This window comes from Gekko japonicus, unplaced genomic scaffold, assembly GCF_001447785.1.
Source record: "Gekko japonicus isolate JY-2015 unplaced genomic scaffold, Gekko_japonicus_V1.1 scaffold201, whole genome shotgun sequence".
Taxonomy (NCBI): Eukaryota; Metazoa; Chordata; class Lepidosauria; order Squamata; family Gekkonidae; genus Gekko; species Gekko japonicus.
Window position 1 is genome coordinate 234,540 of NW_015162480.1, and position 25,811 is coordinate 260,350.

The window sequence follows — 25,811 nt, forward strand, 5'->3', positions numbered from 1 at the left end:
AGGCAAAGCATCTCTCACCTGGAAACAGGAAATCCGCTGTGGCTGGCACCCACCCAGGCACTCCCTGTCCCCTTAGCGCCGGCGAGTTCTATAGTTTGGGGACTGATCCTAAATACAGAGACAAGCGGATCCCGAACGAAACGCCGTGAAACTTGGCCACAGGCTACAGCAACAAGACGATTGTACCCGGTCAGCAAAACCAGTTTTACCCTCCCCGGCCATGGGACGCCCAGCCGATTCCACGGCCATGCCGCCCCCTCGCCTTCGTCGGAGCTGCGTGGAGCCAACGAGGAGCGGTCGCTTATTCCTCGCAAAGAGCACCGTTGGCACCGAATCGCCAATAAGCCTCACGCCTTGTTTTTTGTTAGGGATTCTTAATTTTAAAGTAAATCAGCAGGGTATTAAAGAGGCAGAGTCCATGGTGTGCTTAAAAGAATAAAAGTTTACTACAACCTAGCATGGGGAAAAAGTACACGGGATGTGAAATAACAAAGAGCTTATATGCCTACATCCTTACAGCTAGACCGAAAATGGCAGAAGAGGCGAAGACTAACTTCTTCTTGCTCAGAACAGAGAACCACAAGACGGGAAGAGAAGCCATAAAATGCTAATACTTGGCACTTTGGTCTCCAATCAGAACAACAAACTAGATCTGAAATTGCCGGGCTTTCTAACTGTCTAAAACAGATTGGCTACAAACAAACATGTGACTTAACAAACATAATTAACCCAGTAAATACTGAAAAGTGTTTTAAGTTGTAACATCCAACATTTTTCCAGCCCTCTGATGCTCTTGGCAAATCCTGTGGAATATGTGCCTCCATCAATTTGTAGTCAAGAAATCCCTTGCTTTCATTCTCGTCTGTCTGTCTGTCTGTCTACTGTCTCCGCCTGATAGAGCGGGGGCACTTTAAAAAAATTAAATTGGTATTTTTTTTTTATAGTCCGCCTTTCTGACTTGGACTCAAGGCGGATTGCACAGAGCGAGTCAAATACAACCAGCAGGAAGGGGCGTCCAATCCACAGCGCAGTAGCCTTCGGGGCTGCAGAGCCAACCAGAAGTCTCACGCAGAGCTGAAGCCAAGCGTCCAGCCTTAAATGATCCGGCACGCTGAATGATGCAAACATCCCGTTGTAGCAGGATCCTCCTTTCCTCACGCTCCCCGCGGTCCCATACCGCCCCCCCCCCGGGTACCGAATAAGTGGTCCAGGGCGGTACCTGTGCGAGTCATTCCGTACAGCGCAGCTCTAGTTTGCCTGCCTAGAGAAGCTGTCTTGAAAAGTGGGGGGGGGTTGCTGGAAGCCGCAGCTCCGACCCCGGCGGCAGGCCTTTCTCCAGAGGGATGCTGCTCAGCCGGGAGGGAACTGCGGGGCTCTGGCTCTGGAGAGGTGCCGGGACTCACCCAGCCTTCCTGGGACACCATCAGACAGATGCGAGGGACTCTGGGCACGTGCAAAGGGCGCTTCCTCCTCGCACAGAGCCTCGTCCAGGCCGGCGCTCCTGGGGATCAGAGTGCTCTCGGCGTCTCCCCACGAATCCGGGCTCCAGTTTCGGGAGAGAGAGGATGGTTCCGATCAGGAGAAGGAAGGGCCTGAGGGATGGGGACGAGGGAACACAGATCTACTCGGAAGTAGGCCCCATTCGATTAACAGGGGCTGGATCCCACCCAGGACAGTTGTTTTAGAGCTGCAGCGCTGGGCTCCAGGGGGGCCATTTCTCCCTCCAGTCCCAGCTTGCTTTAAACTGAAACAGATCTTGGGAGACCCGGATCATGGGATGAGGGTCTGTTAAAAAGGTAAAGGTTCCCTTGCTCAAAAGCCAGTCGAATCCGACTCTAGGGTTGCGGTGCTCATCTCCATTTCAAAGCCGAAGAGCCAACACTGTCCGAAGACGTTTCTGTGCTCATGTGGCCGGCATGACTAAACACAGAGGCGCACGGAACGCTGTTACCTTCCCACCGAAGTGGTACCTATTTATCTACTTGCAATTTCTTGCTTTCGAACTGCTAGGTTGGCAGGAACTGGAACTAGAGACGGGAGCTCACTCCATCACGTGGCACCCGGGTCTCGAACTGCTGAACTACTGACCTTCCACAGCCTGCAGTTCAGCATCTTAACCACTTGAGCCACCGCAGCTCCGGGGGTCTGTTAGTGGGGAGGAAATCGCACTCTGCACGTGCTCAGAATCTTTGGGGTCTTGGATTATTAGTCGGTGTACCCTAGGAGAGTGGCTGGGGGTGCTGGATCCCCGCCTGAGTGAGCAGAAGAAGAAGTGGGAAGGGAAAACTCAGCAGCTGCAGTGCTGGTGTAAATGACAAGGAGGTTTTTAATTGGGGGGGCTGAGGAGGTGCTTTGGAGGGTGGGCTCAATGCCATTACACCCATGCAGGTCCCTCCCCCCTCCCCAAATCTCCAGGCATTTCCCAACCTGGAGTTGGCAACTCTACCCAGCAATATGGTTGCCAGGTCTCCCACTATGGTGGGATGCCTCCAACTGGCAACTCCTGCAACCTCTCTGAGCAGTGGGGGGAGGAGAAAAGGGGTCACAGGCAATGTTCCCCCTAAGCTGTGGAGTCTTGTGAGCAAAAATTCTACTTTGTGAGCTACTGGCATTAAAGTTCTGAGCAAGTGATTTGGCTACTGCATAAATTAGTTTGCTCTGGAGCCATCCTTCCTGAGCTAAGACAAAAATCTGTGAGCCGGAGGCTAAAAAACTGTGAGCTAGCTCACTCTAACTCAGCTTAGAGGGAACACTGGTCACAGGTCAAATCCAGAAGTGTAGTTTCTAGAAATTCATAGAGCTACTTCACACCACTTCTGGGCTTTATGGGAAGTGACATCATCTTACATGTCATGTGGTGCACCCACATGTCACTTTCCCCCAAGCCCCTGCCTGTTGTCAGGCCTGGCAATCCCACCTGGCAACCAGTGGATGATGGGGTGGGGTGGGGAGATGGGGGGGGGCACAGCTGGTGACAACATGATGTCACTTCCAGGGAAAAACAGAAATGATATCACACCTATCTAGGAAGCACTGGAAACTTTATGATAAAACCATAGAGTTTCTGGTGATTCCTAGATAGGACAGATGTCATTTCTGGGTTTTCTCTAGAAGTAATGACATACTGTTAGCCTGACAGCTGTTTTTGTTGTTGTCATTGATATATATCTTCTGCCGTGGCTTAGAATGGCAGCTCAAAACAGGACCTGGCTGCAGGTAATTCCCCACCCCCTCTGGGACCTTGAGGGCCCTGGGCTCTTAACCTGATGGTTATACCATAGAACTGGCAGGAATATTTCCTGGGAAAGAGACCTGCCCTGCAATTAGCAGATTTCTCCCCTCTGACTTCCTGTTTATTTGTTTTTGCATCATTGTCTTTTATTCGGGTTGTGTAGGGTTGCCAACTCCAGGTTGGGAAATTCCTGGCAATTTGGGGAAAGATCCTGGGAACAGCAGAGTCTGATGTGATGCCATAGAGTTCACCCTCCAAAACTGCCATATTCTCCTGGGGAACTGATCTCTGCAGTCTGGAGACCGGTTGTAATTCTGGGAGATGATCTTCAGGCCCCACCTGGAGGCCGGCAAGGCTATTCTGGGTCCCCATTTGGGGAGCAAAATAAAACAAAATGCAGAAATGCAGCCGTGGAACCTTCCCCCTGGTTTATGAGGGGGGAGAATATCCCCTGTTGTCTTTAGCAAAGTCGCAGGAACTGAGGCAGTCCAAAAAAGTGGCAAGCGCATTTCCCTTTGCCGTTTCCAGCTGAACCAATACGTTGACTGGGTGTGGGGTTCACACGCCTCCTCCCCCTCCTCCCATTTCTCCCGAGAAGGCGGGATCTTTTTTTGGGGGGGGGGCCTTTCATGCTATAAAGCTATATTAATGCAATCCTTCTCTACTTGCTTTCTAATTAGCCTAATTGAATTCACAGTGCTTAAAAGTGGGCACCCAAGACGTTTAGCTTGATGGGATGACGGCTTTGAGCTCCGGGGATCCTATTAGCTGTGAGAGGAATGCAATTCCCAGGGAGGGCTGCGGTTTCTACAACAGCAACAGTTCTCACGTCAAGGGCCCTGGTAAGCTGTCCCCCCCGCCCCGCCGCCCCTCCTGAGCTCTGCGCAGCTTCACAGTTAGAACATAGGAAGAGCCCTGCTGGACTAAACCACCGGGCCGTCTAGTCTTACACATAGGTTTGTCAGCCTCCAAGTGACCCATGAACACACGAAACTGCCTTATGCTGAATCAGACCATCGGTCCATCCAGTATTGTCTCCTCGGACTGGCAGCCGCCCTCCAGGGTCTCAGGCTGATACACAAATCCGTGCCTGCGTGACCCCTTAGCCGTACTGGAATCACACAGTCGGAATCCAAAGAGTTAGATGAATATCTGTTTGATGCATTGACAACGGGGACACACACACACCCAAGTGGGCACCACAAATGAAATAAAAAATTGGGAGTCGGGGGGCCTCGGCAGTCAGTCAGGGGGCCAGGCCCCAAGATGCCCCACTGTAGCCACGGGCCTGCTCTCCCCCCCAGATCTCCAGGATTTCCCAACCCAGAGTGGGCAAGAGTGATCCCACAGGCTCACACGCTTGCTGTTGCTCCCTCAAGCATTGCGGCAGCTGTTTTGGCAGGAGGCAGAAGGGTTCATTCAGTATTCAAGCGATCCTTAAATATTGCGAGGACAGCGGGCTGTGGAGTTGGTGGGCAGAGTGAGTCGACATACCTCTAGCTGAAAAATAAGAGGGATGGGTGTTGGGTATTACAAGTTGAAAACACTCGGTATATCTGGGGTTAATTTTTTTTTTATGTTACTCACAGGAAGTCACATGTTTCTCATGTAACCAATGTTCTTTAGATGTGGGTTGCCCAGGAATTTTCTCCCTGATCCAGGAATTTGATTGGGACTAAAGTGTCAAGGTGTATTACCATTTTATGGCTTCTCTTCCCGTCTTTGTTTGGTGTTCTGAAGAACAAGAGCAGCCACAATCTCCTCTCTTCTAGTTTTGTCTTTGTAGAGTAAGGATGTAGCCGATTATGCTCTTTTGTTATTTTCATCCCAGTTACTCTTTCCCATGCTAGAATTTAGTAAAAACGTTATATTTTAATCACACATGGACTCTGAGTCTGAACTATTTTACTCGGGCTCTGCTGGACTATCTTATCTCTCTGCTAAATACCATTTTTTCAATATCTCACTACCACCCAACAAAGGTTATGGGGAAAACTTTGCTGGCTTAATTTCTGCTGTCAGGTTGTTAAAAATAGCCACTATTTAATAAAGGGCAGGAGGGTCAGCAAGCTTTTATAAAGGTAGGGTATCCATCATCTGGGATTTCTTTTCCGATCCAGCCCTTCTGTTTTTATTGTCTAACACCAGGGCGCCACTGAAATAGCTGTGATGTAGTTGTTGTTTGCCATCGTCTAAGGGTTAAGTTTATAGTTTTATCTTGATTTTATTGTTTTAACCTAGTGTTATAACCTGCCCTGAGCCCGCTTGCGGGAAGGGCGGGATGGAAATTGAATTAGATAAATTAAATAAATAATTAAAGGGGCAAGCGAGGCCAACATTCAGAACCGGAGATCAGCAAGGTATAAGAAATCCCATTTGCACAGCTGAAACTGTACAATTGAATGTTATTGATAACTGGCACCAGTGTTCCCTCTAAACTAAGTTAGTGTGAACCAGTTCAGTTTTTTACCCTCCGGCTCACACATTTTTGTCTTAGCTCAGAAAGGAGGGCTCCAGCCCAGAACAAACTAATTTATGCAGTAGCCAAATCACCTGCCTGCTCACAACTTTAACACTGGCAGCTCACAAAGTAGATTTTTTGCTCACAGGACTCCACAGCTTAGAAGGAACATTGACTGGCACGTTGATTAATAGTCCATAAAGTCTCCACAGCTCAAACACTGGTTGTTGTGAATCCTTTATTAGGAAAGGGCACACGTGAGGGCTCACAAAAGGTGATAAATATCTACTGGAGCACGGTGTGCAATTGTTTGGGTGCATTGGCATAAATCTGTGTATGGTTCACACCTCTATTGGCAATTGTTCCCCTCTATCAGTTCCCTTCCTGTAAAGCATCAGTAAGAAGCTTTCTGGTCCCATAAAAACCTTTGTTTTCACAAACTAGTCCTTCCATCACCCCACCCACCCCTCCAATATGTGTGTGTTAAGTGTGGTCAAGTCGCTTCTGACTTATGATAATCCTATGAATTAATGTCCTCTAATGTGTTCTAATGGGGCCGCGGTGGCTCAGTGGTTAAGACACTAAGCTGCAGACTGGAAGGTTGGTAGGTGTGTGACAGAATCTCTGTGCTGTGTGACAGAATCTCTGGTCCCAGCTCCTGCCAGCCTAGCAGTTCGAAAGCAGGAAATGGCAAGTAGATAAATAGGTACCGCTTTGGTGGGAAGGTAATAGCATTCCATGCGCCTCGGCATTTAGTCATGCCAGCAACATGACCATGGAAATGTCATTGGACAGTGCTGGCTCTTCGGCTTGGAAATGGAGATGAGCATCGCCCCCTAGAGTCGGATTCGACTGGCTTTCGAGCAAGGGAAACCTTTACCTTTAATGTGTTCTATCATTAGCAGCCATGCTCATATTTTGCAAACTGAGGGCCTTTGTGGCTTCCTTGACTGAGTCAATCTGTCTCATGTTGGGTCTTCCTCTTTTCCTTCAGCTTTTCCTAGCATTTATTGTCCTTTCCAGTGGCTCTTGTCTTCACATAATGTGGCCAAAGTACAATAGCCTCAGTTTACCCATTTTACCTTCTAGGGCAGTGATGGCGAACCTTTTAGAGACTGAGTGTCCAAACTGTGACCCAAAACCCACTTATTTATCGCAAAGTGCCAACACGGCAATTTAACCTGAATACTGAGGTTTTACTTTAGAAAAAACAACTCATACATTAACTTAAGATGATCCAAACAAAATAAGGAAAGCAATCCCAAATGCTTTCATTTACTTGAAAGTATTTGGCAGAGAATTTGACACCTAAAAGATGGTCTGGGCCTGGTTGGGGCGATGGCACGCGTGCCCACAGAGAGGGCTCTGAGTGCCACCTCTGGCACCCGTGCCATAGGTCCGCCACCACTGTTCTAGGGAGAGTTTAGGCTTGATTTGATCTTGAACCCACCTATTTGTATTTTTTGGCAGTCCACGGTATTCATAACACTCCACTATACCTTAATATTAAAAATTCATTTTCTTTTAAAAACAGCCACACATGGCTCTTGAGGCACAGGTTGCAGACACCTGCCTCAGAGGATTGCCACTTTCTTCTCTAGAGGCTGGGAACAGGCAGAAATTCAACAGGTACAGCATCCTATTACATCTCTGTACCATAGAGAGTTGCTCTTGTTGTGTATCTGCCTGCTACATGGTTATTGACAGAGAGTCTTTTAGGAAAACATAAGAACATAAGAAGAACTCTGTTGGACCAGACCAGTAGTCTCACACAGTGGCCAACGAGTTCTTCTGGATGCCCAACAACAGGGCATAGATGCCGAGGCCTTCCCCTGATGTTGCCTCCTGGCTCTGGGATTCAGAGGTTTAGTGCCTCTGAATGTGGAGGTTCCCCTCAGTCACCATAGCTAGTAGCCATTGATAGACTTATTCTCCATGAATCTATCTAATCCCTATATATGAGTCCTTCCTATCTATCACCCCGGGCTTAATTAAACTTAATGGCTACACATAAAAAAAATCTCCCATCTTTTTTTTTAAATAGTAGACGGATGTGGCTACGTGTCTGACCTTGTCAATGTGCATATAATGCAACTTTGAGCAAGAAGTCCCCCCTCCACAGTCCTTATAATTATATTTCAGACCTGTTAACTCCCATCAATTCTTAAATTTGATGGGATCCTACTAATCACTTGTTTGGTGATTCTGATGGTACTTTCTCCTTTGACCCTTTAAACCAGGAAAACGCTGATCCTATATCTGCTGACGAATTTAATTAGCTCCTTTAAACCACCAGATGCTTTCAATAAGATTTTCAAGATGTTCCTGTCACATTTTAATTCAAAGGTCAAGAGCTTTAGACTTGTTTGGTATGGTATTTTAGATACGGCACTTTGCTTTATCAAATAATGCAAAGGTAGGTCTACATAGAAATCTCCCTGTATGTTAAATAATATAGAAATTGCTGTCCTAAGAGGATTTACATGTTTTCAAGTCGGTTGCCTTCCATGGACTTAGAAGGATATCATTCTGTTGAGGATCGGGTTGTAAGTCCGTTTCCCCAGGCCAGAGTGAACATTCTTTCTTGCCATGAGAAGAGCTTTTTGATATTTCTTAGATTAGAAACCTTAGTGGTTGTTAAATTGTATGAGTACTCCTGAAAAAAATTAAAAAGTGAATTTAGGCTCTGATCATGTCCAAAATCAGTGAGAGAGACATTGTTATTATTTATCAGATGATTGGGTGTGGACTTCCCTTGTTTCTGGATGTAATTGCTGTGAGACTGTTCAAAGATGATGTTAAACAGAGAATGCTCCAGTATGAAATTTTATCATAGATGCTAAAAAGAAGAAGAAGAAGAAGAAGAAGGATAAGAAGAAGAGGAGGAGGAGGTGGAGGAGGAGGAGGAGATTGGATTTATACCCCGCCCTTCACTTGGAGTCTTAGAGCAGCTTACAAACTCCTTTCCCTTCCCCTCCCCACAACAGACACCCGGTGAGGTGGGTGGGGCTGAGAGAACTCTGACACAAACTGCTCTTTCAGGAACAGCTGTGCCAGAGCTTGTAACTGACCCAAGGTCACATCAGCAGGTGCAAGTGGAGGAGTGGGGAATCAAACCCAGTTCTCCCAGATTAGAGTCTGCACACTTTTCAACTACACAATTGTAAGTGAGACTGTGCAGGGGTAGGGCATCTGCTTGACATACAGAAGGTCCCAGATTCAACCTCTGGCATCTCAAGACCAGGTAGCAGGTGATGCGGAAGACCTCTGCTTAGGACCATGGAGTGCCGCTGCCAGTCAGAGTAGACAATATTGACTTGGGTAGACCAAGGGACCTGACTCAGCAGAAGGCAGCTTTATGAATTTATATGATTGTCTTCAGATTACATGTATTGATTGGAGCATGTTTACACTGCTTAGGAATCCAAAGCAATTTACATAAAATTACAGATTCATTTAAAGAGATTTGACACCTGGGCTGGTCTTTTCCAACAAGTTGCCTTCCTAGGCTGTGAGCCAGGAGGAGCCCTTTGGTTTGTGCCTCGGGCCAGCCCTACCCAGGCTAAGTACATTAAAGAAGAATGCAGGCTCCGCTCAGATAGAACGCAGCGTCTGCTAGGTTGCTGCCAGCGGGGCCTTCTCACTTTCTCCCATGCCAGAGAAATCATTATATGGAGATTTTGGCAGCCCTTTTGTTGTATCTTTTGGAATAATTTGAGAAACAATCTGCTTTTGCCATCACTGATGTAATCAGATGCAGATGCTGCTGCTTTGTATAGTCAAATACAAAACAGGAAGTGAATGCAATTTTTGTTAAAATGTTTGAAAATGTTGATTAACACACAGGAAAGGGCTGTTGTGTGTTAATCAAAGCTTCCAATGAGCAAAGACATATTTTGTCCTGTCTTTACCAGAGAGATTCTGGAAATTCCTAGAACATTGTGGGCAGCTATGACATCACTTCCAGGTTTCTGCTGGAAGTGATGTTGCAACACGGGTTTTTCAAGGATCCTGTCCCTCCAAGTCTCTCACTAGTTGCAAGGGCCAGTGAAAAGTACTGAGAAGCGTTGAGTGATTTCAGCAAAGTACTTTTATTCGGAAGGGAGAAGACAAGGAAAGCCGGCTCGCAGGCCGGTTTATATGCTCAGAAAACCCACCACCAAAACACACCCACTACTTCCCTATAGGCTATGTACAGTAGCCGAGAGTCCCATAGGCTCTCGGCTGCGGACCCGGCCCTCTGATAGGTGCGGGCTAGGATCCGCTCGGCTATTGTTCTCTGGGAGTGAAGCTACAGGACTCTGCATGACCGCATGGCCCAACGGTCGCGCCCGTGGTCATGGCGGAGTACATTACAGCCAGGCTGGTAACCCTATCTGGGTCACAACCCATAGTTTGAGACCCACTGTGCTAGAGCAATCTCACACTCTAGAGTGAATCTCTTCATGCACAAAACCCATATCAGAGGATCAAAACTCCACGTTGAGAGCATGGCAGCAGGTATTAAAATATCAGCTATTCAATTGAATTTTCCTGATAAAGAATTATGATAAACTCTGATTCAGAAATGGGTTATCCTATCCCTTTAAGAGAGGCTTAATAGTATGCTATTTACTTGATGATGTCATTTACTTCCATACCATGAAAACCCCGCTGCCCTATAAGAACGGGGACAAGCGGGCCCTGGCAGAAGTTTGAGACAGTGTAGTGGGAGACCACGCTACTGAGACAGCTGGCCACCAAACCTGGGGGGGTTGTCCCCATCTTGGATGATTAATATAGGTATAGCACCGTATTATTGGGAGGTTTTATTGTGATTTTAAATGTTCTATTTATTATATACTGTATTGTATTTTGCACTCGGCATTGCCGCATGTGAGCTGCCCTAAGCCTTTGGGAGGGCGGGATATAAATCAAACTAATAAATAAATATATATAAATAAATAAATAAATTTCTACACATTAAGCCTCTGTTAAAGGTACAGGACCTTCTTTTCTAGAGGCCCACTGGCAACCCTAGGCAGGGTAGAAAACAAAAAACCCCAAGGGTCTCCTTTTGCCATAAAAGTTATGGAAGAACTGGTATTTTCCTCCTGAGTTTGTGTTTACCCCATTCGTAAAGTCTGCAATGATTTGATTTGCATGGGAAAATATCGCCTGAAGTTGTCATGAAGGCAACAACAAGATTTGTAAAGGACTTTTAAGGATTAGTTGATACTTGGAAACTCTTCTGGACTCTTAAGAGATTAGCAGCTCCTGCCTCGTTAATAAAATGGATAATTATAGTAAGGTGCCACTTAAGATAATAAATCTACTTGGCTGGGCGCTGTAGTATAAACAAAGCCGGCCGGTGCCCATCGGAGTCACTTTCATACATCTCCGCAGAGTGGGTTTGCCCTCTACAATGAGTAGAGCTGGATGCTGCTTTTGATTGCTAGGAAGGAGAAAACAGAGGCTGTGTGACAAGACAGCTTTGCCAGGGTGGTGTCTGATGGATATTTGGACACGTCTAAAGGTAAAGGTAAAGATTCCCTTGCTCGAAAGCCAGTCAAATCCGACTCTAGGGTTGCGGTGCTCATCTCCATTTCAAAGCCGAAGAGCCAGCGCTGTCCGAAGACATTTCCGTGGTCATGTGGCCGACATGACTAAACACCAAGGCGCACGGAACGCTGTTACCTTCCCACCGAAGCGGTACCCATTTATCTACTTGCAATGCATTGCTTTCAAACTGCTAGGTTGGCAGGAGCTGGAACTAGAGACGGGAGCTCACTCTGTCATGCGGCACACTCGGGTCTCGAACTGCTGAACTACCGACCTTCCACAGCCTGCAGTTCAGCGTCTTAACCACTTGAGCCACCGCAGCTCCTTGGACACGTCTACCAGGGATGAATTGTTCTGTGGTCATCTTAAGTCCTGGAATCTTTCCCCCGTCTAGACTTCCTTGCCTGCCCAAAGCTCCATTGCCCAACTAGGGTAGGGTTGCCAGTCTCCAGGTACAGCCTGGGGATCTCCTGCTTTTACAACTGATCTCCAGCTGACAGAGATCAGACCCCCTGGAGAAAATGGCTGCTTTGACGGGTAGACTCTATGGCGCATCGTACCCTGCTGAGGCCCCTCCCCTCCCAAACCCCGCCCTCTCCTGAATCCACCCCCAAAATCTCCAGGTATTTTCCAACCCAGACCTGGCAACCCTAAACTAGGGTTGCCAGCCTCCAGGTGGGACCTGGAGATCTCCTGGGATTACGTCTGATCTCTGGACAACAGAGATCAGTTCCCCTGGAGAAAAATGGCTGCTTTGGAGGGTGGATTATATGTAAATATACCCTGCTGAGGCCCCTCCCCTCTCCAAACCCTGCACTCTCCAGGCTCCACCCCCAAATCTCCAGGTATTTCCCAATTTGAAGCTGGCAACCCTCTGCTCAACTCAGCCACTTTCCTGGTCACCCAGATTCCAGACCATGCAACGTTTGTCTTGAAAAATGCCTCTCCTGGCTGCTTCCCAGCCTATGACCTTGAGTTCCACCGCCCTCCTTCCTTTCCAGAGACTTCTGCTTCCTGTAAATAGCTCTGGCCTTCATGCCTCCAAGAAGAGCCCCACGGTGCCACTGGTCTCCCTTCAAATCCCTCCTCAAACCCACCTCTTTAGTTAAAGACGTTGGCTTAACCACTTAATCTTTTATCCCCAGCTGCTATAAAGCTGAAGGATGCTTAACTCCAGATGCCCAGAGTCCTCTCGAGCCTCTCCCGTCCTTCCTTTTGGAATCAGTAGGGTTGCCAGCCTACAGGTGGGGCCTGGAGATCTCCCAGAATTACAACTGATCTCCATACAGAGATCAGTTCCCCTGGAGACAATGGCTACTTTGGAAGGTGGTCTCCAGGGATAGTTTTGGGCAGGAACGCACAGGAACGGCGTTCCGGCTGGCTTCAGAGTTGGCCACGGCCACTACAGCCAAAACCTCTTCATGTGTGACTACAGAGGGAAGACCTGGAGAGTGACCACCACCACCCAGCGACTTTGAGGCGGGCAGGCCAGGGGCCCCCTGGAAGGATCGGGGAGGCATTTAAATGTCTCCCCGTGCCTTCCCCGGCCTGTCCGACTTGCCTGGGCTTCCCACAGCCACGGGTCGCCCAGGCAAGCCAAGGGAAGGCATGGGGTGTGGCCTAATATGCTAATGAGCTGCGCTGTCAGGGGTGTGACCTAATATGCTAATGCATTTCTGATGTTGGGTGTGGCCTATTATACTAATGAGTTCCTGCTGGGCTTTTTCTACAAAAAAAGCCCTGGTGGTCTCTATGGCATTATACCTCTCTGACGTCTCTCCCAGCCCCAGAGCTATGGTGGGGCTTTTGGGGGCTCTGCCCCCTTTCTTAAAGGTGCAGCCCCACAAGAACGTCTGTGAATGTTTTCCCCAATCATTTTTAAACAACTTTAAAGGCATGCATGAACTCCTTTAAGCAGAGTGGGGTGCTGTAGCTGACTAATTCCCACACTGAGCAAGGGGGGTTGGAGTAGGTGACCTCTAGGACCCCTTCTGTGTCAAGAAACTGGTCTCCTTTAAGTTTTTCCACCTAAGTGTTAGCTTTCTTGACTATAGAAGTCATCACTCCCACCTGCCGGCTTGTTATCAGAATTGTTGCTTAGGCTGGCAGAAGTGGTTAACTTGCAGCAGCTGAGAACTGCTTTCTATTGGCTAAACGGCTTTTCTTTCTGGACCGAGAACTTCAGCCCCACCAGAAAAAAAAAGTGCCCCACAAGACAAACCCTGGCTACCGGCCTGGTTCCTTCCCTCCCCAAATCCCCCCTTCCCCAGGTTCCATCCCTCAGATCTCCAGAAATATCTCACCCTGACATTGGAACCCTATGTCCCTGGCCACTCCTGTATTGTGAACAAATTGGGACAGAGACTTTGCTTTGTCCGTATGTAGGCTGAGGCTCTGAGTTCCACTACAGCCCTGTTTGAAAGTTACAGTGAATATCAGTGTGTAAGAAGGAGCCAACATTCATTCAGATGACTAGAACAGATTACCAACTTGCCATTATTACCAACTTTGCGTGAGTGCAAAAATGGTGGTACTGCGTGGAGCTGTGGCCACTAAGGATACCATCCTGATGATGTCATCTGTTTCCTTGTTAGTTGTTGTGGAGAGCACTTATGTTGTACTGAATGTTTTTAAAATGCAGTTTTAATGTTTTATGTATTGGGCATTGGCCCCATCTGTACGCCGCCCTGAGCCCGTTCACGGGGAGGGCGGGTTATAAATTTAAATAAATAAATAAAAAATAATAATTCACTTTACAAATGAAATCATAGACCAGTCCCTGGATAAATATGGGGGATGTGGGCTCTTTTTGTAGCAGGAACTCCTTTGCATATTAGGCGACACACCCCTCATGTAGCCAATCCTCCAAGAGCTTACAGTAGCCCCTGAAAGAAGAACTCTGTAAGCTCTTGGAGGATTGGCTACATTAGGGGTGTGTCGCCTAATATGCAAAGGAGTTCCTGCTACAAAAAGAGCCCATATGTATGTTGACTGTGTCAGGAAGATTACTCGACACACATATAAAGAAGGCTGGCCCACACTAGATCTAGGGCGTTTTCGGTGGCAGCTCCTTCCTGGTGGAATGAGCTCCCGGAGGAGATCCGGGCCCTGCGGGACCTTGTGCAGTTCCGCAGGGCTTGCAAGACGGAGCTCTTCCACCAGGCCTTTGGGTAGGAGCCGCCGCCACTAACCTCGCTATACCATCTCTGATGTACCGTCCACCTATCAGACTCCATGGAGGTGGTTCAGTCTGACTGCTTTGGGGCGCTCCCACCATTAGACCGTGGGCCGCAAATATGAGCTGTTGAGCATCTTGTATAAAGGATAGATCGTAATAGATTTGAAGCACCAGTTTTATTGTATATGTAAAATTGTTTTATTGTTTTACTATTTTTTATATTGTTGTTAGCCGCCTTGAGCCTCTGGGCAGGGCGGGATAGAAATCGCAAAATAAAATAAAATAAAAATAAAAAATTATAATTTGTGAACAGGACCCATATTTATGTGTAATACATAGCTAATATCTAGTGTCAAATGTAATATTTCTGTGCATCTGATGAAATTAGCTCTGATTCGTGGAACCTTGTTAGTCTTTAAGATATCATTGAACTCCGGTTTTATTCTGCTACTACAGACTAATAACAGTTATCCATCCGGAATTATCCTTTTTATAAGAGCATATGAAGAGCTCTGCTGGAGCAGAGCAGTGGTCCATCTAGTCCAGCATCCTGTCTTATACAGTGGCCAACCAGTTCCCCTGCAGAGCCAATAACAGGGCATAGAGGCTGAGGCCTTCCTCTGATGTGGCCTCCTGACTCTGGGAGTCAGAGGATCAGTGCCTCTGAATGTGGAAGTTTCCCTCAGTCACCATGGCTAGTAGCCATTGATAGACATCCTCCGTGAATCTATCTAATCCCCCTTTAAAGCTATCTATTCCTGTGGCGAATCCCACATTTTAATCACTCTCTGTATCTTAGAGTCCCAGTGTGTACCTTTCTATGGCTGCCGTCACACACACTAAATAATCCCTCTTTCAATGCACCTTCAATGCACTTTCGAATTGGATTTTGCCAGTCCACACAGTAAAAATCCAGTTGGAAAGTGCATTGAAAGTGGATTATTTCGTGTGTGTGACCGCAACTATATATGTGCTTGAAACAGCAGGTTGCTTCTGGCTCTAGGAAAGCTTCAGTATGTTGCTTCTTCAAAAATCTTAGCTGCCCTAGGCTAAAATGTTCTAACCTTTTTCAGGGAGACGATCCGTGCACAATTCCTTGCTGGATTAGGCTTGGATTTTAATTTTAACTGCTTGAGAGTCATATTAGGGCAGGAGTCCCCAACCTTTTGGAGCCTGTGGGCAGTTTGGTGTAGTGGTTAAGTGTGCGGACTCTAATCTGGGAGAACCGGGTTTGATTCCCCACTCCTCCACTTGCACCTGGCTGGATGACCTTGGGCAAGCCGTAGTTCTGATAAGAGCTGTTCTTGAAAAAAAGAGGAGTTTCTGTCAAGAGCTCACTCAGCCCCACCGACCTCACAGGGTGCCTGTTGTGGGGAGGGAGAGGGAAAGGAGTTTGTAAGCTGCTCTGAGACTCCTTTGGGTAGTGAAGGGCGGGGTAGAAATCCAAGCTCTTCCTATTCTTCTTCCTTCTTTGGAATTCTGACACAAGGTGGTGGGCAAAACCACAAAAGGGCTGCTGCTGGAGGTGAAGCAATCCACAAAAGGGCTACCACAGGAGTTGGTTGCACGCACAAACACACACACACAGGAAGTCCAAGCACAGGGAGAAGAAGGATAATTTTTTAAAAAATACACTGGAAAAGTGGAGTGAAGGGGAATAAAACTGATACTGTGGTAGCAGCTGCTGCTGAAACCATGTTTTTTAAATCTGCCCAGCCCTCCTGGGCCACAACCCTCACTGCCCCCCACCCACTTTTTAAAAACACTTGGTGGACACCAGGAATGGTGTTGGTAGGCACCACAGTGCCCACGGGGTGCCCTGTATTAGAGAATCATTGCTAAAAAATCTGTGTAATAATTAGCAAACTTAACAAAAATGTCCCAAAGCAGATGCTAAGAAAAGCAGTTTAATACCAATACCTACAGTCCCCCCCCCTTCCCCTGATACTTCTGAATACCAGCAACATTCAACACATGCCCATGGACTGGCTTGGAACTCAAGACTAGCCATCTTTGTGACTGGCAGGGCAATTTGAAAAAAGGAGTCACAGACCTGTAGTTCTGACTGAGGCTGTTCCCACTTAACAGCTCCTCTCCCCTCCTCCTAGGAGATAGGTCGGGCTGGGTAGCCGTGTTAGTCTGTCTGTAAAGGTAAAGGTTCCCTTGCTCAAAAGCCAGTCGAATCCGATTCTAGGGTTGCGGTGCTCATCTCCGTTTCAAAGCCGAAGAGCCAGCGCTGTCTGAAGACGTTTCCGTGGTCATGTGGCCGGCATGACTAAACGCCAAGGCGCACGGAACGCTGTTACCTTCCCACCAAAGTGGTCCCTATTTATCTACTTGCAATTTCTTGCTTTCGAACTGCTAGGTTGGCAGGAGCTGGAACTAGAGATGGGAGCTCACTCTGTCATGCGGCACCCGGGTCTCGAACTGCTGAACTACTGACCTTCCACAGCCTGCAGTTCAGCGTCTTAACCACTTGAGCCACCGCAGCTCTGTCTGTCTGTAGCAGTAGAAAAGAGCAAGAGTCCAGAGCACCTTAAAGACTAACAAAATATATATGTGGCAGGGGATGAGCTTTTGTGACTCACAAAAGCTCCTACCCTGACACATATTTTGTTATTCTTTAAGGTGTTACTGGACTCTTGCTCTTCCCTCCCACTAGTTATTGGTACAATATTGGTTATTGGTACAATATTGGTACAATAACCAATTGGTATTGGTATCTGGCCCCGGTCACACAGGCCAAATAACGCGGGGGGGAGGCGGGGCTTTTTGCACCACCGTAATTAGAGCTGCCATAACGCGATCCCACGCATCAGCAGCACGCTACGGTTCCTTCCCTCCGCGCCTGCGCATCAACGAGGGGCCGGAGGGAAAAACCGCGGCCGGCGCAATCACACCGAGGGACTCCAGAGGCAGCCCGTGGCAAACCAGTTGCTAGTACCCCCGAGCAGGTAGTTTTTAATCGCGCATTTTCGGCGGTATGCCACAGGTTTGCCACGGGTGCGCTCCACTAACCAGATGTTGTGGTGTGATCGCACCCGGATAATACGCCTATATCTATTTGTTAATGGAGGAAAAATATGTCAAGCAAGAAGTACCAAGTATCATAGCAAGTAGTAGCGGCACTGCTATTGTCCTGGATTGTGATATCGACCATACCTTCCAGCCTTCATTCTGTACTGACTCAGAGCCTCAATTTGCCTCGGGCTACACAGGGAAGTGAGGGGAAGTTTAACCCTTCAGTCTCCTCTGTGTCTCACTGTTCAGGACAGGGTTCCCTTCTTGTTTTATTGGCATTTTAAAGGGAAATAAAGGGGTGTTTTAAAATAATATGCATTAAAAACCTGTCCAGGCTCCTAATTTCTCAAGAGCAGCATGACAGTAGCTGCCAGTTATCCTGGAAAGGAAATAAAATCTACCTTGGATAATTTTTTATCTATGAAAAATTACTATTGTCAGGGCTCTTTCTGTAGAAAAAGCCCAGCAGGAACTCATTAGCATAATAGGCCACACCCAACAGCAGGAACTCATTAGCATATTAGGCCACACCCCTGCCGTGCTCATTAGCACATTAGGCCGCACCCCCATGTCACCAGAAGTGTGGTCATCCAGCCACACCCACCTTTCGCTTCTTATTCTGTTTACCTTGTTTGTTGTCAAAACCCAGGGCTTTTTTTGTTGCAGGGACTCCTTTGCATGTTAGGCCACACCCCCCTAATGTAGCCAATCCTAATGAGTTTCTGCTGTTGGGTGTGGCCTATTATGCTAATGAGTTCCTGCTGGGCGTTCCTGTGCGTTCCTGCCTAAAAATAGCCCTGACTATTGTAAAGGCATGGATGAAGGACCAGAAAAACAAGTGGCCATCCTAAACACTGTAGAAGTTACAGATCTGAGAACCGTATGAAAAGTATTTTCAGATTTCACTTGAAAGCGGTATGCTGAGTAGAGTGAGTCATGTGGACCTTACCTCTCCAGTCCTTGCCCGTCTACACTGGCTTCTAGTTTGTTTCAGGTCCCAATTCAAGGTGCTGGTGTTGACCTTTAAAGTCCTATATGGCTTGGGGCCAGCAAACTTGAAAGACCACCTACTCCCATATGAACTTACCTGACCACTAAAGTCGTCGTCTGAGGCCTTGCTTCATATGCCCCCATCTTCTCAGCTTAGCTGGGTAGCAAGCTGAGGCATGGCCTTCTCTATCATGGCACCGCGGCTATGGAACTCTCTCCCTGGAGATGTTCATCTGACCCCTTCTGTCACTGTCTTCCGCCTGCAAATGAAGACTTTTTTTGTTTTGTCTGGCCTTCTCTCAATGATCTTTCCTCCCTCCTCTGTGTTTTAATTACTGTTTTTTCTGTGCTTTTTTACATATGTATTTGAGTTTTGGGTTTAACTGTTTTTATGATGTGCTTTCATAATGCTTTGTTTTAACCGACCTTAGTGTCTCTGACGGGGTAGAAAGCTGGGGTACAAATTTTGCAAATAAATAGAGTTACAGTTCTGTGCTTTTTGTGTGTGTGAAGCAATTGCCAACATTCAGTGTTCTGAAAGTACCTGGCATGTTTCCTTTTCATTCAATCCTTTCCTCTCAAAAACTCTACCGAATCTTTGGGGATAGTAAGACTGGACATTGATCTTTTACATCACAGCACTGACTCCTTTACTCTATTACAACTCTGCTCACTGGCCGGGGGGGGGGGAATGAAATCCCTCTTTATTACTGCTTAGCAAAGTCTGTATAAAGACATGGTCCCAAATTGCTTTAGTGTGTCAGTCATCTACGAAACCTCTGCTCTACTATCCCTAGTAAGAAACGTGATCCTTATTTTCAAAACTCAGGAAGCCAAAGCAGCTTGAGCAGCTGAAACAGTTTCCGCATAAGAACATAAGAGAAGTCATGTTGGATCAGGCCAGTGGCCCGTCTAGTTCAACACTCTGTGTCACACAGTGGCCAAAACCCAGGTACCACTGTCTGTGACTGTGAGGAGGTGAATCTTGTCTTACAGTTCATAACCTGAAAACATTTGGGGAGGACCAGTTCACACAACTCCAGCCACCGTCTTGGACGATGGGCTGCATTTTTAGAATCCCACTCCCTCCAACCCACCAACATTTTCCAATAAATACACTTCTTTTAAAAATTATTTGAGGGGGGGGGGAAATCCTCACAGAGGGGTAGCAAGTGAGTAGCCGCCCACACCGAGGGGGCCATTCGTACACAGATTTTAGAGAAGTCTCTGTTACATCACAGAACATTTCTCCTCAGCTGCCTGCTTCATTTCTGTGAAAGTCGCCTGGGCCTTTTCTTTGAGGGTGTCTAAGTCCATGTTCTGAATGTTCTGGAGCTGCCCCAGAATAGAATCCTTTTCTTCTTCTTCTCCTTGATCTTCGTCCACCATTTTCTGAAGGTCTTCTGGCAAGTCAACGTCATCGCCGCCCATCTGGATCTGAGTTTCATCCATTTCGCTCTGAGAGGTGGGGGGGGGGAGAGACAGGAGGACGAGAAGAACAGCACATTACAATGGTGTGTCTGCTTGATTAAGATTCTGTACCAAGAAAAATGGAATTCTGCGGCTGGCATAAATTATGCAGATTTGCCTGTTAAGCTCTTATTTTGCACAAATCGGCGCAGAATTGTGCTCTGCGCGTGGTTAGCTCAATATGGAAAGAAGAAGAAGAGGAGGAGGAGGAGGAGGAGGAGGAGGAGGAGAGTGGATTTATAACCTGCCCTTCACTAAATGAAGGAGTCTCAGAGTGGTTTACAGTCTCCTTCCCTTCCTCTCCCCACAGCAGACACCCTGTGAGGTAGGTGGGGCTGAGAGAGCTCCCTTGAGAACTGCCCTTGACAGAACAGCTCTCAGAGAACCTGTGACTGACCCAAGGTCACACTGGCAGCTTCATGCGGAGGACTGGGGAATCAAACCCGGTTCTCCCAGATTAGAGTCCGCCCTCCTAACCAATACACCAGTCTCGCTCTTAACCACTACACCAAAGGAACTGTGCTATTTACATAGCGCCATCCTCCTAAACAGGTCTGCTTGGAATCCTGTTCGGTTCTATTCAGTGGGCCTGAGGCGTATACGTCTTGCTTTCTTTTACTTTAAAACGCAGTCAAGGAGACAACACCAGGCTTCTTAATGCAAGGTTTTATTCCTCAGTCCTTTTACAGCCCCCGCCCTACTTTCTCCTCCTTTCTTCCTCATCCTCTGACTTCTTCCTTTCAGTATCGAAGGATCTAGTCTGCCCAGAAACAGACTACGGTCTCCTAATGGGGCAAACGTCTAAACATCAACATGAAATATGGTTGCCAACCTCCAGGTGGTGCCTGGAGCCTTCCTGGGATTACAACTGTTCTCCAGGCTTCACAGATCAGTTGCCCTGGAGAAAATGGACGCATTGGAGAGCGGGCCCTGCTGATATCCCTCCCCACCCTCAATCTCCAGGAATTTCCCAACCTGGAGTTGGCAACACTAGGCTACGGCCACTAAAACATAACGTACATCTGTCCCTGTAGGAGTCACGTCAGCTGATAACAGAAATCAAATAATTATATAAAGAACACTCAAATCAACAATCGCTCAGTTAAAAAAGAGAAAGTAGCAGGTGCTATTGTATATGTATTATTTATTTGCGTTCTTTATAGTTGCCTTTCTCACTTGGACTCAAGGCGGATTACACAGAGTGTGCCAGTACAATCAACAGGATGGGACCTTCGGTGTACAATGCAATGGGACTTCGGGGTGTAGAACCAAGCAGAAGTCTAAAAACAGAACTGAAGCAATGCATAAGTGTTAACATGACAAGCTAAATGATGCAGAAATGACATAGTAGGATCCTAGTAGCAAGTCAACCGCTTGCAAAACGGTGGGAGAAGAGAGGAATTGGCCATCCATTTTAAAACATACTTTAATTTCCTTTTTAAATTTGTATTTTGTGTTTTTATTCTGTGCTCTGCCTTGGGAGTTCAATTTGACTAGCAAGAGGACATCAAAATTCAATAATTCAGTTCACTGAAGCTGCCTGGCCTCTGTGCCGGTTGTTCATACTGTTAAAGGAACCACTGGATATATGAAGTTGCCTCATACCAGACGATTGGTCCACCTAGTTTTGTCCTGTCTCCCCAAAGCCTCAGCCCAAGAGTCTCTGCTGCTGTGCAAGATCCTTGAATGTGCAGCTGCCGCAACTGAAGCCAGGACCTTCTGCATGCAAAGCAGATGCTCTGACCACTAATCTGCAGCCCCTTGTCTTTATAGCCGTTAAGGCAGAGTTGCTTTATCCACTTGCACAGAAGAAATGCACCCCACCTGTAGCTTCACGGCCAATGAAAAGCTGCAGGTTGAAAGATCAGTGGTGAGGCATCAGCGGCCCTTTAAGAACTTGGCCACTCTTAAACGTTTCAAAGTTGCCAGCTCCCCCCCAATTAGAACCACCATGAGTCATTTTTTCTGACCCGCTTTCATTGCAAGTCAGCATTTACTGCCCATTCCTTTTTCCACTACATCATATTTGCCAGACTACGAGTCGGAGTAGAGCAGTAAAATAACGAACAATAAAACCGCGCAGGAATGGCCACGTTTATTGTGCCGAACCCAAAACGGTGCTCTTTAAGGTACCCGGGACAAGGCAACCGTCTGTTTTATTTGACACACTCATATGTTTTGTCACCTGCTCAACAGAAGCACATTTTCACACTGTATAAATGAGGTTACGTTCTCATAAGACACAGCTAATCATGGGGAGCCATTCCAGAGTCTGGAAGTGACATTGGCAGACAGGAGAATCCAGGCTAGCCATCTGTCCCCCCCCCCCATGACAGCCACATGCCCCCCCCTCAGAGGTCACAAGCAGGGCATCATGAAGATTCTAATTCTTCCATAATCCACCCAATCCAGATGCAGAATATGAAAATCTCCCCACTAAGATTTACCCAGGAACATAACTTGCACGGCAGATTAAAAGCCGGGAGACACAGGCTGGAACCCCCCGCTCTGCTCTGGATCCTCAACTGGGCGAATTTTGGGCCCGTCACACAGTCTTATCCTAGCCTACCTCACAGGGCTGTTGTGAGGATAGAATGGAGGAGGAGAGAATGTTGTAAGCTGTTTTGGATCTCCACTGCCCTGACATCCGTGCCTTGTCTGATCTACTAAAGTTCCTCAGGGCATGTAAGGCAGAGATGTTCCACCAGACCTTTGGTTGAGGCCAGTGACTGTTTCCTACATCTGCCCGGTACCCTTCCTCCCTCTTTTCCTCCCCAAAAATCTGAATGCTAGATATGCCACCTGTTCTTGGAATGTTTTAAATATGTATGCTGATCGTTTAATATTGTATGCTGTGGTTTTAAATTGGTTTTATAATTTGTATCGAATTATCCTGTTGTAAACCGCCGTGAGCCCTGTGTAAGTGGGGAAGGGCGGTCAAGAAACCCAACAAAATGAATGAATGAATGAATAAATAAAAGGTGGGGCATAAATGAAGGAAATAAATAAATGCCTCCCAATAACCTTACCCAGATCCAGAAGGGATCCAGGGGCCGTTCCAGGACTCCTTTTGGTTTTCTCATCCTCTTCAGTGCAAAGTACAAAAATGTGCTTCTTCAAAAGAACTTCATAGGTAGGATCCAACATGAGATTGTACTGAATATATGATGAATTCTAATTCAGCTGTGTCCCTCCCCCAGGATTTATACAAGGATCTTGGATTCCTGACTCATTACAGGCGTGAACCGGTTCCAGTATTCTACCCCTGACGGATGTTAAGGCGAGCACCTCACTCTCTGCCCTTCAAGGACTAGGCCTACTCCTTCAATGAATGTGTATTTGTTTAATTGATTCATGTCTACTCAGGGCATTTTTATTTATTTATTTATTTTTAAAATGAGGTGCCGGAACTCTCAAGAGGGAAATGAAGTTTTCAGTCTGCACACTGAAAGCTCATGAACTTTTAAACATTTTTAAAAGGATTTTGTTGAAGAGGTTCCGGAACTCCATTCCAGCACATTCCCCCAGGGGAGAAAAAAAAAAGGCCCGTGTCTACTTTTATTCCTATCCACATTCCCATTTTATCCCATGGGATAAAATGTAACAAAATAAATGAAAATGCACCATGGAATCCTGGCAGAAGCGCAATGGCGCAATGGCGGACAATTTGGTCTGCCAGTATGTTTAAAACTAGAGATATGAATTTGAAATTACGACACTACAAATTATTCGCAAGGTGGTACCTTACCCCTGACAAGTTGTTCCATTGTAAATACAAAACTACTCCCTTGTGTTGGAAAGGTTGCGGTAATAAAGGCACATTAGTACACTGCTGGTGGGATTGTCCCCGAATTAAAAAGTTTTGGACTACGGTCATTGCTGAAATAAAGAATAAAACTAATTATGAGATTCGAAATACACCTGCATCTCTTTTGTTACATTTTTGGCCAGGTCTGAAGCTGTCTAAACAGAACGAAGAATTAATTTCTACTATGCTAATGGCTGCAAAAAACTTAATCGCTTTAAATTGGAAATTGTTTAAGGTACCAAATCTATCACAATGGAGATCTAAACTGTGGGACTTGATAGTTTCAGATAAAATCGTTATGCAATTAATAGCTTTTGACAATCCGAAAGGTGTTAAAATTTTTTGGAAAAATGGTTTGTATTTTTTGAATATCTTACTGCTTGTCAACCCCGATTATATGCACTACCTCAGAAATATAGAGACTTTGTGTTTTATTAACAAGTATTGTGCGTATGGATAACATTTCTCTTCTTGTTTATTAGATGTTGTTGAAAGATACTGTATACAACTAACAAGTAATACAGGATGTAAAAATATATAAAACTCAATAAAAATGCTATTTTAAAAAATGAAAATGCACAGTAGCCTCATTTTTAGGCACTGTTGAAAAGATAAAGAAGGCAGGGTGGGGTTAATAATGCACTAAATCAGTGCATCTATCGGGCATAATGATGCGCACAATGCATACAAACTAAGCACTGTATGAAAACTTGAAGGAGGCAAGCTCAGAGCTCACCATCTAACAGAAAAATATAGAAAGGGGGGGAGGGAGGAAGGAAGGAAATACTGGATGCCAACAGGTCTTAGCCTGCAAATAAAATTTTAAAATATACTTTTTAGGGAGTTTAATCATAGAAAAAGGAGAGAAGTGGATCTATCTATACTGTAGTATACACGCTGTTCGGCAGCATTCTAAGCACCAAACCACTAGGTGGCAGTGTGGGTACTGTGCCTGAGTACCATGCATCTTTTCAGAGATATGAAAGGTGTAGGTAGATGTTCCTTTACTAAAGTTGCCAATTCGTGGGTGGGAAATTCCTGAGGGGTGGAGGCTGGGGGGGATGTTTGGGGAGGGGAGGGACCTTGGTGGGGTCTAATGGCATAGAGAGCACCCTTCAAAGCAGCCATTTTCTCCAGGGGGACTGATCTCTTGTCAGCTGGAGATCACTTGGAATACTGGCAGATCCTAGGTCCTAAGATCCTTTAGTGGTGGAGATCCCGGAAATCCTAGGATCTCCTGGCTATTCTACACACGATGCTATACGATAATCATTAATTATTATTGTATCTATAGTAATAGAACACTGAGAGGTTCAAAATGTGAAGCTGTGAAATGTGCAAATGAATCACAAAGGAACGCCTCTGAACATGTGCAGAGTGACACCTTCCCACCACTAAAGGATAGGAACCGGCTTGCATACACATGACAAGAAGGCCGTGCTGGGAGGACTGTAATGGTCTGGAATCCAGGAGCCTTGAGAGGACTCTATGTAGCCCGTTGCACCAGCTTGGGTTTTGCCCTAGGTGAGCTCAGTTGCATGGCTCTTTTTGATCTGATCAACACCCTCCCCCCTAAAGGGAGGTGTGCGTGCGAAGGAGAGCTGTACATACATACACCAGACTCTCCCTGACCATGGACAGCTCCAAGCATGACCCTCCCCCCCCCCTAAATAAGAAGCAGAAGAAATAAGGCAAAGCGTTTTTTCCTTTTCTTTTCTGCTGTCAAGTCACAGGTGACTTATGGCGACCCTGTAGGGTTTTCAAGGCAAGAGACATTCTGAGGTGGTTTGCCATCACCTGCCTCTTCGTCGTGACTCTGGACTTCCTTGGAGGTCTCCCATCCAAATACTAACCAGGGCCAACCTTGCTTAGCTTCCAAGATATGACAAGATCAGGCTAGCCTGGTCTGTTCAGGTCAGGGAAAGGCAAAGTGTAGACCTTCAGAAACAATAGAATAAATTTAGAGTCCAGTGGCACCTTTAAGACCAACAATGGTTTATCCAAGGTATGAGCTGTCGTGTGCACACTGGTATTTTAGGGTATTTCTCTTTTAGAATAGTACAAGAAAGGGGACCCGCGATACTCACGGGCGGGGGGGGGGAGAGAGAGA

At 46.6% G+C, this 25,811-nt stretch overlaps 1 protein-coding gene across 1 annotated transcript in view; it reads right to left on the reverse strand.

Moving 5' to 3' along the window:
* Positions 1-19,653: 19,653 nt before the first annotated feature.
* The window catches only part of CPLX4 (complexin 4), a 24,605-nt gene continuing 18,447 nt past the window's right edge, over positions 19,654-25,811 (reverse strand). Inside the window, exon 3 of the mRNA XM_015405843.1 lies at positions 19,654-19,881. Coding sequence (XP_015261329.1) covers positions 19,654-19,881 — 228 coding nt within the window. The remainder of the gene's footprint in view (positions 19,882-25,811) is intronic.